The following is a 12,634-nucleotide window of genomic DNA, read 5'->3' as shown; positions in this document are numbered from 1 at the left end:
GTGGAGCTGCTCAGGACTGCTGGCAGCCAGTGTGGTGGGTTGAAGGGAAAGCACTGATGCGTGAAACACAAAGAATTGCATAGAGTTTTGGTGCAGATGACAGGCACAAGAGGGGGTGAGGTTTTGTTCTTATTAACCTGCAAAACACTCCTGGCCACAGTAGGTGTGTGGGGTGGTTCTCCAAATAGCTTTGCTGACATCAAAGCAAAAAAGCCCCTCTGTTCCCTGTGCTTTCCCATCATTGCGTTTCTGTCTGTCCTGTACGCGGCAAGCGAGCAAGGTGTGCTCGCAGCACTGCGGTCAGCTGAGCTCCACTCCGGCCATCTGACACTTGGCTTAAATGAACTCGGTCTTTCTCTCCTCTCTCTCCTTCTCTCTTTCAGCTTGGCAGTGACCTTGGCGGGGGCATTGGAGGAAGCCCGGCAGTAAGTGCCATTCCATTTTTTTCCCAAATTAAAAAAGCTGCTCAAAGCTCAGGGTTTTTAAACATAACATCACCCATTATGTGCTGGAAGATGCTTTAAATCTCTGAAGATGTTTGAAAATGGACAAAAGCAACTGAAACACACAGATCCCCGCCTATATTGCTTTGAGTTCAGCTGTCACACCTAGGTTTTCATAAGAGCAGCCAGGGCTAGAGCTGTTGACTCTGATGAGCTCTTCTTTCTCAGAGCTGTTAGTTTGAGCACCAGCATTAACACTGGCAGTACCCTAGTCCTTGTGCAGCGGCTTTGGCAGCTGAAAGGATGCTTACCTCTCTACCCACAAAGCCTGTTCTGTTGCAACTCTAACCCAGTGTCACCACGGGCTTGTCTGAACTCAGTGCTTTTCTCCTCCCAAATGCCACATAAGATTTTTTTTCTGGACATCTGGATCAAATGCTCTGAGCCTTCCTACTACGTGTGGTCACTGAACTCTGCTTGCCACCAGTGTTGCACTGCTCCGTACCGGTGCTTTGAGAGTGTCCTAGTGCCTAGAGTGCTTGCCAGGACATCGGAGACTTTCAGGCTGCTTCCAAAGCACGCTTGGCTTCAAATGCATACCGGTTTCTTCCAAGAAAGCATGGGAAAAGGATGCAAGATGACCTGGAGATGCAGTGGGCAGGAGGGAGTGTGCCTCCAACCCACAGCCAAAAGCAGTCTCCTGGAGAAAGCTCCAGTCCCTTTTCCCAGGACTGTGTAGCCAGTAATTCAGTCAGGAAAGCATACTCAGTTCTGGAGTGAGGGCTTTTCAGAGACCCTTGTTATGGCTGCAGTCATTCTCTCTCCTTCTTTCCCTGCGGATCTTGCATTCCTTTCTAACTTCAGCATGAGGGCAGAGGAGAGCTGGCGGTACAGTACATCTGTAGCCCCCAGGCGGTACGCACCAGGACATGGGCGATACTCTGTAGAGATCATACCTACAAAGCCAGGTCTCTGCCTTCTGGGCCAGCATACCCACCAAGCAGTTCTGTAAAACCACCGGTCCTCCCTGTCCAAAGGGTTGATGGGAACACCACATCTCAGGTGGGTTCCTGAACACAGAACAGCAGCAAGGCTTCAGACCCAGACCTGTCATCAGTATTTCCTACTGCCTGCCTTATTCTGCCCCTTTCTGGGCTGCTGACTGGTGAATCCTGTTCTCAAGCACGTAATTCTTCCTGTTCACAGGAGAGAGCTTGGGAGTCTTAACTTGAGTGTGACTGTCCCATCTGGAGCTGGGCACCTAAACGTTAATATTCCAGGTTTGGTGCCCTTATTTAAGTCCTGAGAGGGAAGGATTGCCCTTCCTGCAGAAGGGTTGTCCTCTGGCAGAGGCAGCTAGTTCTGCTTCGTGTTCTGCTTTTGGACCACAATGCTGAGAATGCAGAGCTCTGGCTTTGGGTGAGAGTACACAGTACAGTCATGACTCCCTTACTATCTCTGGAAATGCAAGGTCTCACAGATTCCTGAAGATTGTCGTAGTTGGGGAAAATTTGAAGCATTTTTTTTTCCCCTGGGTTTACATAGGGTAGGTCCACAAAAAAATACTGTCTTCATGAGAAGGAGAGATGGAGAAGAAAGATGCTGCTATAGTGGGAGTAGATAACTGGAGCCATAAAAAATGATGTGAAAGCTATTGCACGGTTGAGGGTGACAGCCGAGTGTAGGGTTTAGTTGCCAAGAGCTTTGGAATTCAAATGCATTATTTAGCACTATTGATAATTCAGTGGGGAAGCTGCAAGCAGCTTTAAAATATTTAGAATATTGCCCAAGTTCATGCTTTATTTAGTAAGTAGTGTTCTTCATATGTGATGTTAATCAGTGCCTGTCCTTTCTAACCCCTCCAGGTGGGGCAGACCTACATTCCCTCCTCTGTGCCAGCCACCTTTGCCCCTTCACCCACCCCAGCGGTGGTGAGCAGTGGACTCAACGACCTCTTCGAGCTCTCATCTGGTATAGGCATGGCTCCTGGAGGATATGTGGCTCCCAAGTCTGTACGTAAGGAAAAAGCATCATCCTCAGTATATTGCCTTACTTGAGGCTACAAGAAGTCTGAGATTGCTCTCTGGTATCCCCTTTGTGTGGGTCTCTGGTGCTATTGGGGCACCTTAGTTCAACTCTGTTACATTAGGGATGCCCTGGGTTTTCCCCAGGCAGAGTAACAGTTTGTTGGAGACCATGTTACAAACTGCTGGGGTTTTTTAGCAATTCTCTCATTTTGCACTTAACAATATTATTCTAAAGAATGGCTTATATAAGATATGAGAATTTCAATTTCGTCAGAGCAGCTTTCCTGGAGACCTACTTCTTAGCAAATTTCCTCAGGAAGCTGAGGGCAGGGTACCATTTGCTACAACTTTCATGGAAGATTCGTTTATTTGGAGGAATCCAACATGACAGTGAAGATAGTCACGAGGTTGGGATGAGCGTGCTGCAGTGTAATGCAAATAAATGCTCTGTTAGTGAGAGAGATCACAGATGCACTGACTGAAGTGTGCTTAGTCTGGAGGGTTTGTGAGATGCGGAACATGGTCCTAGTAACAGGCTGTGGAGCAGCCGCAGGGAGCTCAGGGATAGCCTTTCAGGCCTGAAAGCGAATAAACAAAAATTAGCACACTTAATAGCCTATGGATGAATGAACTGAAGTCATCCTATGAAACATAGGATGCAGAGCATGCTCAAGGCTTTTGGTCCTTAGCTGCTTGCAAGTATTGCACCATATATAAGACCAAGTACAAAAGAACCTAGTAATTTTGAGCTTTGTAGAACTTCATTTTGCACTACTCAAATTTGGGTCTGGGTTTTTCCCCACAAGGATGGTTTGGGAATCCAGAACCTGAACAGCTAATAGTATCAGCCCTGTGATTTTATTTGGTTCAAACTTTAGTATTGTCCTGCCTCTAATAGCCCAACAAGTCCTTGGAGAAGCCTGTCCATCAGTAGCCTCGGTAAGTTTTGCATTAGTGCAATGGACACAAGCTTTCACTGTTTCTTGTGCACACTAATGCTATAGTATATTTGAATTCTTATGTGAGTGCTGTGAACAAATACAGATTAGGAGCAGCAAGCTTATTTCTCGTTGGTGAGCTTGATCCTTTCAACACCCCATGTTGTATCACCCTTGTAGTGCTTCTTTAGCATTTGTGGGCTTGATGTGCCAATGTAGCGGGATTTTGGAACTCGGGGCTTCTCTGTTGTTTGGAAAACTGTTTATGTTCAGGCTAAGCTTCTCATGCTGAGTGACATCTCTTGTGTTCAAGGTTTGGTTGCCTGCAGTGAAGGCTAAAGGACTGGAGATCTCAGGCACGTTCAGTCACAGGCAGGGACACATCTACATGGAGATGAACTTTACCAATAAAGCTTTGCAGCACATGACCGACTTTGCCATTCAGTTCAATAAGAACAGGTAAGAAATCAATATCCTTTGTCCACTATGTTAAAAAGATTGCATGGTCCTGTGAAAGGAGTCTGTGTCTACACTGCTAGATATAGGGAGGACTCTTGTGTAGGTATGTAATGCAGTCACAGAAACAGCTGGATGGTACGGCCTGAACTCTTTGTCACACCACAGTTGTGTGAAAGGGCTGAAAATACAGACTGATAAATCTGTGAGGAAACGGGCAGCAGACGGTCCTGTTGTTCTCTTAGCTCTGAAACAGCATCTGCCCCATTTAATCTCTGCAGAGTTCTAAAGCAGTCTCATGAGTTGTTAGGCAGGTTAGTGGTTTTATAGCCAGTAAGTGCCCTGAGGAAAGCAAGAGCATAAACAGGCAAGCATTTGAGCTGCACAAGTATCAATTCATAATGCCTCTACCTCCTGACTTAATTGCTGTGCTGTCCCTCAGACTGTCTGGAGGTACAGGTCTCATTAATAAAGCTATTTGTCAATGAAGAAGTTGCAAGTTAAGACCCTATGGCACATGTTTTCCCTGTAATTGGCAGCAGAACAATTTTGTCAGAAGGAGCAGCCACTTGAACGTTTAGAGCATACAGCTTGTTCTCAGAAACCCATCTCAGCCAAAAGACGTGACATGGCAGTATAGCCATGGTGTCTTCCCACAAATGCTTATTGTGTGGCTTGCTATACGCTATCTTGAGCAAGAATCAAGGTAGTTCTTATCAAGACCGTAAAGAATATCTCGTGACTGAAATGTTTGCTGTATTCCTTAATATTCCTTCACTAGAAAAGGGTTCTCTATACTAAAGATCCACTGAAACCATCTCTTTAATATCACTGTTAGCCTTGCAAATTTGGGATTTCTTGGGACGAATAATATTTACTTACAAAAGACATTATGCTAAGTAAGTCTTAGTCAATGTTCTCCCTGGACTGCTATATTTTCTGGAGAGTTTTGCTAAGCTGCTACATGCAAATGTTTCATGCAAATTGGCCTAAAAAAAGCTGGTTTGCTTGTGATTTTTTTTTTTTTCCCCTCCATACATCAAGCTGTGTTCTAGCCACACCTACATGGTACTTCTCAAGGATGTAAGAAGTTGAAACTGTACAGTAAACCAGCAGTTTCTCCTTCTGCAGCGTATCAGCACATGCTCCATGTACAATCTACTACTATTTACTCTTCTGCAAACACTGTTCTCCTGTCACTGCTTTCCAGTGTGGCTGGTGCGTTGGAAAGAGCTGCAGTGGGCTGGCTCTTTAGGTTTACATATTAAGGTTTGTGGTTGGGAAGTTTCTGTTGTTTTTTTCCCCCTTTCCTGCTGCTACTAATCACATTCACTGCAGTCTTGAGATAAAGCATTAAAAAAAAGGCAAAAAAAAAAAAAAGCGCTAGAGCTCTAGTGTGCTGTAATATCACAACCACTTGGTAGCAAAATGCAACTTCGTTTTCCCTCTGAGTCTTAGGGAAAATGCTAGGGCTTATGTCCCCCAAGGTGAAATGGCTATAGAAGGCAAATGACTTGGCTAGGCCCTTGCTGAGTGTACTCTTATTTCGGCTCCCTAGAGCTGAAAACTAAGGAGAACAAAGAACAGGGCATCTACAGGTTTCTAAAGGAGTGACATACTCAATACACAGGTGGCTGACTCTCTGCAGAGGCAGTATCATTTTTTTAGTGCATAAAATAAAAATACACACCTATACGTCTTTGTAAATACTTTGTCACCTCTGAGCTAATATTCATTCTGCTAAAGAGAAATGCAGTCATAAGTGGACACCAAAACTACCTTAGGCGTCTGCCCTTCCACCTGCTTTTGAGAAGAAACTGGTACATAGTACAGAAGTGTTATGTTAAACATTAGCTGCTTTTCCTCTTCTCCCCACTAAGCAGAGGTGCCTGTGGAATTAAATTACTTGCCTCTTGGACTGAACGGGCAAGTAAACATTTGCTTTCCTATGGTGGTATACATCCCCAGCTGAACGAGGCTCAAACCAAGCGACAGAGCCAGACGCTGTCATTTGGGAGCAGACAGCCGGCTGCGTTGATTCATTTGTTCTGCAGTGCTCTGTTACAAACCACATACTCCTCCTTGGTTATCTACTTGTTCTGTGTTGGTTCCAGTTCCTTCTTCCATAGCTCCCAAGGATGGAACAGCCATACCTTGTGTGATGTGCTCGCAGTGCTCTGCAGCTATGTGAGAGAATGCTGAGAGGCATCGGTCTGAGTCCAGGTGCTGCTCCTTGCTGGGCAGGCTGCTGCTCAGCACGTAGACCAGTGCTGTGCAGGTAATGGAAGAGCTCCCAGATGCTCATCCCTTGGGCAGGATGGTGCATGTTATTGGCGAGACCGACCTCGTTGAGTTTCCCTGTGCTTTGTCCTACTTAGTGTCTGCTGTTTTGAGCTGTGTTCCTCCCCTGGAGTAACAGCAGGGGCAACTCAGGAGTAATAGGAAGATGCGCCAGCTTGTACTGGGCAAAAGGGGGATAGGGAGTGGGCAATGCAGTGCTGCTGTCATCACCTCTGTTTTTCTCTTGTCCAGCTTCGGGGTCATCCCGAGCACCCCACTGGCCATTCACACACCTCTGATGCCAAACCAAAGTATCGATGTCTCCCTGCCCCTCAACACTCTGGGACCAGTCATGAAAATGGAGCCTCTGAACAACCTCCAGGTAAGGATTATCTCATTCTGGCCGGGGGGGGAGATCAGTGGGTGCTCAGCACAGTTCGGCCCAATACAATGTGGTGAGACTGTTTGTTTAAACAAAATACCATGTGTGTAGGGTAACCTGGCAGACCATTGGACCGTGAGTCAGGCCAAAACTTCTTCCTATTCCTTTTTCTAGCCTCTCCCAGAGGACTGATGTAGAGACTTCTTGAATTTTGTGACTTTTCAAACACCTCAAACCCACCTCTTGCATCTGTTCAGATTAAGGTTTTTGTCTGCTCCAGTAACGCTCTTCTGTAAGCTGGGCATGAGGTTTGCTTGAGTTTATGAACTGGAGCTGGTCTGAACAGAGAAGGTGCATGCCTGGGGCGGAGCAGGCAGCGAGGGCTGTCAGCAAGAATTGAGGCAATTAAAGGAATTGCAGGAATGATGGCAACTGCTGAGTGATTAATATTTCTCTAGTGCTCTTAACTGCCAGGGTGCTTTACAAAGGCATTGACATATCCCTGCCCCAGATAGCTTAATCCAAGGCAAACAAGATGTGCTCCAGGAAAGGCAGAGGAGAAATGACGTAAGCAGCTAATGTTTCATTAATGAGGCTGTTGATGTGCGTTGGGGACAGCGTTCCCTAGAAGAGGCGTTTTATCAGATTGGGCTGCCAATCTGATAAAGGCACGACAGAGCCAGGGAGATACTCCCCCCCTGCTTTGGACCAGAGACTGTCTCCATCAGTCCTGGCGTGCCTCGGGGGCATTGATCTTGAAGGGCCCCTCGGGCGGACAGTTCTCCCTGGAAGGAGGCTCTTGGCTGCTGCCGTGTGCAGACGCTCTGCAGAGCGCTCAGCAAGTGACTCCTGCCTCTGCTCTGTGTAGCTGGGTCCTCCAGGATGACTTTCCCAGCATCCCAAAGATGTGGTTAACTTCCACTGTAGCACGTCTCCCTTGCCTCTTGTCTCCAGGAGACAGAACTGGGGCGGGTTCCTGTAGCCTAGCAGCCCATAGAGGGGAATATTTTGAAGCAGCTCGTTCTCTTTTTAGATTAAAAGAATGCAATGGAAGCTACTATTTATTCTGCCTGAGCAACTGTTTTTTCCCTTCTTTTGACTTCCATTCTGGGGCTTATGACTTATTGATGAGTCTTTGGGCAAACAGCTTGAAATAGCTTCTCTGGCACTCAAACGAGCAGTCCTACACTCGGGCTCTGAGCTCAGTCATGCGACGGGGGAGCTTGCGGGCAGTGAATGAATTACATGGGCTTGTCTTCCACAGAGGCCCCTTCCAGCTCATGGGGAAGCTGGATTCCCTCTGTGTCCAGGTCGTGAGGATGAGGTCGCGTGGCTGCGCTTGGGTCAGCGTGTGGGATGTGCAAGTGGGAAAATCCGCCTCCTGCTCGGAAGGAAATTAGGAAATCTCTAGGAGGTGACAGTCCTGATGTGTCTCCGTAACACTGGGGACTCTCTCAACAAGGCATGCTGAAACTGCTGCTCCCTTTGATCAGAAAGGAAGTGAAGTATTGGGGTTGTTAAATCTCCGAAGGGATCGGAGCATGGTTTGTTTCTTGTAGCATCTTCTGCTAGAACAAAGCAAAGAGAAAACATGCGAGGAAACCTCCAGCTACCTTCTATTGAGACAGCGGAGCATTCATTAGTGCCAGACTTAGTTGCTAATTTGCTAGCTCTCTCATTGCCATAGAAGTTGGCTGCCCTTTTACAATTGGGGAAGCTGCCATATGGAGTAATAGTATATTTCTCTGCAAAGAGTTGAATCACGATAGCAGATGCCAAGTTAAAAAGAGCGCTCCCCTTACTTTTTTGACAGCAGTGGGTTTGATGGAGATCTGTCATTGCCCTGACAGCTAAGGCTCTGGTTTTGTTTTGTGAGTTCATGTAGAAATTATCTGTCTTGAAACATTCAGAAATCGTTTTGGTGACCTACTTAGGGAACAATTTATAGCATAATATAAGAGTAGAGAATACAAATGTTCCACTATTCATTGAAGATCCAAAACACTCATCAAGTTGAATTTGCTTAATGTGATTTTTTTTTTTTTCTGAGCTGGGGAACGCTGAAGTAGATGCAGGGCTGGTTTGAACCCGAGGACCTTATGTTCATCTCCTATTCTGGTGGGTTTTTTTGTTTTTGTAATGAGAAAACTAAGTCCTGAAGTAACCAAACTGATAGCTTTCAACGTTTTGTCATGTTAATTAGAAACTTCAAAGACTAGTTGTACATTCCTTAGGCAATTATTTCAGAAGTAATGAATTCAAGTTTTGTTCAGGTTATTTTTACTACCATTTCTAATCTTTCGCCCAATACAGCTGGTTTAATCTTAACATTTGTAATCATGAAAAGAAACTGAAGTATTTGACAAGTTAACCAAAAAGACATTTTTACAAGATGAGGAGGACTGAAATATTTTCCGAGGCTTACTTAGGTAAAATATAACTGAAGAGTCTTCTGCTTGCCAGTCACCTGGCACCTGGCATCTTGTGATGACGAATACCAGGCTTCTCCCTACCATCCCAGAGTAGTGATGATCATTTTCTTGTCTGAGTCAACAGGTCTTGACCCCAGTCAAGCAGTGATTTATTCAAAAGATAAAGCCAAAGGATAAAGCTGCTGGATGCAGCACTGTAGGGCTGAATGGACTCCAATCCCTGCTCTCTGCTTCATCTTCTTACAGACTAAAAAGCTGTTGTCAGATGCCTTCAGAGCATGCCTGTTGCTAAAGAAAATCTGACTTCAGTATTTGTGCCCTGCTAACTTCTGCTGGGTGACACTCTTGCAGTACCTTGACAGCATTTTGGAGGCTACCTGGTACTTGTGGGTGCTGTGGTCTGTCTACCCAGAGCTGCTTCTGCAGAGCATGACACTTGTAAGCCTCAACAAGCTCTTGCCCAAAGGTATGCAAGAGGTTACGTTGAGCTTCATGGATATTTGATAGCCATGGCTTGTTTGCCAGCCAGGGAGATGGCTCTAGGAGTTGTGTTGACCTGCTTGGGTCCTGGAGTTGCCTTTCCACAACCAAAGCAGTGACACCCATCTGATGGCATGTAGGCTGTTGGCATTGTAGCTAGTGGAAGAGATGGGGTGGTTGAGGTATCTTTGCTACCGCATGTGTGAGACCTTCAGCTCTCAAAGGGGAAAGTGGGTTCTGAAATAGGGATTTGCATTGATGAGGGATATTAACTCTTTCTGGATACTTCAAGTCAAAATAGAATAGAAAAGCTCTCATCCCGGGCGTTTTCTTATTCCAAAAGAGAACCACTGTCCCTCACAAATGGCCTTTCAAGGGCTGTAAAATAAAGAGTACTCGATTCATTCATTTGGGTAAATGCGAATTGCTGGTATATCCTGGTAGGGTAATCCTGGAAATACGTGAAGTGGAGCCAGCTGCTGTGAGAGTTTCAGAGCTCAGGCCTGGCCCGTCATGGCCTGAATATGATAATCTCTTCTGTGAGATGGTAACCCCCCGCCAGAGACGATACAATCAAAACCAAGCTGCAGGGACTCCCGGAGCAGTAGCAAGTCTGAGCCTGGAGCATTGCCATCCTCTTGGGATCCACAGTCCAAATTGACAATCAGTGTGTTGCATTCACCAGTGTTACCTGCTGTTGACTGCCAGGGCTGTTTGTTGCAGCTACTGAGCATGCAACCGAAAGCAGCATTGCTTCGGTTTTCCAAAACGCCTGTGAAATGATTTGGCGAGTATTGAAGGAGAAGGGTCTGCCAGCAGCATTACCTCCTGAAAAGTGACACTTGGAAGCACAGACCTTTCCCTTGAATGCTGAGCAGTGTGAGGTGCAGAATATTTTTGTTTCTTCCAATGAGTTTGGCTAAACATTTCTATGAAGGCAGATGAAGGTGCAGCTTCTCCATTGAGAAAAGATCAGTCTTGCTAATGCGCTAGATCGTGCTTATCCTTCCACAGTCAGTTCTGCTGTAACTCATGACTTACGCTCTTCTATTCTTCACTGTCTTGCTTGCAATGCAGAACCGCTGGAGCTCTCGTTCCTGAGGAGTGTTAATGTATCTCAGGTCACAAATGCAGAGCTCTCGGTACTTGGAAACAGATTTCACACATTCAATTCTCCATAAAAACAAGGCTGAGAATCAGTGTGAGCAGCAAGTCCAGCCAGCAGCTGTTCTCTCTTCAGAGCCTGCTTGATAAATAGCAAAATATCTGCCTGTGTGTGAGCTGGGTCAAAATGAACAGACCAACCACCACAGAACAGCCTTAGGTAGCTAGATGTGGAAGGTGCCTTCTTGTGTTTGTTGTCTCGGTTATTTTTCAACTGTCTGTACTAGTGTGAGAGTCTTATTCCAGCAGAGAACCCTCCTGGGAGCTCCCTGAATTAAGGACTCTGATCACAGCTTGGCATCTGCGGCCAGTTCCTAGCTCAACTGCAGAAAGCTGTTGGCTTGCCGATTCAGGGCAGGTCCTCCACATGATGGTACGGCACACTTGGGGGAAAAAACCAACAAAAAAAAAAGAGTACATTTTGAACTTCAAGTACAGCCAGGCACACATGAGAGCATAGCCCTCCCAGTAACTCTCTGTTCCCTGGCCGTTGACGTAAGCGGCGTGCCCGGAGATGACAGCCCTAGCCAGGGGCGCAGCACCCAGCCTCGCGGTCTGTGCACAGCACCACTGCCTGGGCTCAGGGCTTGTGCCTGTAGGTAGAGCATCTGGCTGGCAGTGGCTGTCGAGCGCCCGTAGGATCCCGAGAACCCTACCTGTCAAACAAAATGAAGTGAAATAGCTCGCACTCCCTGGGGGCATCTGACAGCCAGAGCAGCAGACTGTCACAGAACAAACCGTGACCTTGTGCTGGTAGAGGTAAAAAAGACTCTGTAGAGGAAAGTTGTTCTCGCCTCAGCAGTTTGGCTGTTACCAGGCTCTAAAGCAAAACCCAACTTGAAGTAAATCCTTAATTTAGTGTAGGTGCTAATGGGATTCCAAGTGGGTATGTTGTGTACTTGCTGCTGATGGAAAGCATCTGTGTTGCCTTCAGACTTGACTTTGAAAGTCGGTTCTTATGCTCAAGTCTGGGATTTAAAGCACCAGAAACCTACACTATTGAAGAAAATAACTTAGCATTGTTCTTAGGAGGTACCTCTTCCCCAAAACACCATGTGTTGGCTATCAGAGGGTTGCACTGCAAGACAGGACAACAGAAGGGTGCTCATGCTGCAAGGTGAACAAATATGTTCCGAGAGTTATTTCTAGAGGTGCTGCTTCCTCTAGTCAGATCATGAACAAGACATAAGTGATGGGGAACTCTGTGCCAGCTTTTAGTGGGCTCACACCTTTTCAGCAGTGAAGCATCACATGAAAATCTGGCACCTTTTGACTTCTATCCCCCAGAAGCTTTGTAGTCTGCTTGACTAAATTCACAAGGTAGTAATATTTTTTTTCCTCCTTTCAAAAAGATCACAGATGGAGAGCTGTTTTTATTTAAAATCCTGTTTCAGCTCTCAAAGGTCTGAAGCTGAAGGTCTGGCTAAAGATTTAATGGTTCATGTCCAGGTCTGCAGGTTAAAGCTGCAGAGCCACAGGCAAAGCTAGTCTGGACTGGAGGATTTACTGAATGCAAGTGGAGGTTCCATTCAAGCTTGTCAAACCTGGAGAGACTTCTCAGCTACTAGTATCGCTTTAAATGTCGTTGATTGTCTCAGGCTGGCATTCCCACCTGAGGAGCACTGGAATTTATTTTTTTTTGGCAAGTTGTTCCTATTAGCTACTTGGTTTCTCACAGGCAGTGCTGTGGATCTGCTTTCTGCCTGCAGTTGCTTTTGTAGCCTGTCAGATGGCATTGGATGATCCCGATGTGGCAGCACAAAGGTTGAAGTGTGACCTTGGAAAGCTGTTAACAACTGGTAGGGCCTCTTAGCTGCTTCTTGGTGCAAGCTCCCCATCCAGGTATCTGCAGGTGCCTTTTCATGGACCAGATCTTGGGGACCACAGTGCTAACCGTGCATGCCTGGCTGTTCAGGGGAGCTGCGTGGTGTTGGATGATGGAAGCTAGTCTTGAAAAACATACTGGTTTTGTCCTGGTGCTATAGGTTTAAGGAGGCTGTAGCTTTTTCCTTTCCTGTTTGCAAAAGTTATT

At 46.2% G+C, this 12,634-nt stretch overlaps 1 protein-coding gene across 2 annotated transcripts in view; it reads left to right on the top strand.

Annotated features, from left to right (window-relative positions):
* The window catches only part of AP2B1 (adaptor related protein complex 2 subunit beta 1), an 80,610-nt gene that overhangs the window by 54,484 nt on the left and 13,492 nt on the right, over positions 1 to 12,634 (top strand). The window contains exons 15-18 of one of the 2 annotated variants that reach the window (XM_055715596.1): positions 384 to 425; positions 2,309 to 2,455; positions 3,722 to 3,867; positions 6,397 to 6,526. In XM_055715596.1, the coding sequence (XP_055571571.1) occupies positions 384 to 425; positions 2,309 to 2,455; positions 3,722 to 3,867; positions 6,397 to 6,526 (465 nt within the window). The remainder of the gene's footprint in view (positions 1 to 383; positions 426 to 2,308; positions 2,456 to 3,721; positions 3,868 to 6,396; positions 6,527 to 12,634) is intronic. The other variant, XM_055715604.1, reaches the window with a different exon arrangement.

Source organism: Falco cherrug, chromosome 1, assembly GCF_023634085.1.
Source record: "Falco cherrug isolate bFalChe1 chromosome 1, bFalChe1.pri, whole genome shotgun sequence".
NCBI lineage: Eukaryota > Metazoa > Chordata > Aves > Falconiformes > Falconidae > Falco > Falco cherrug.
This window is presented reverse-complemented; position numbering and strand designations above follow the sequence as displayed.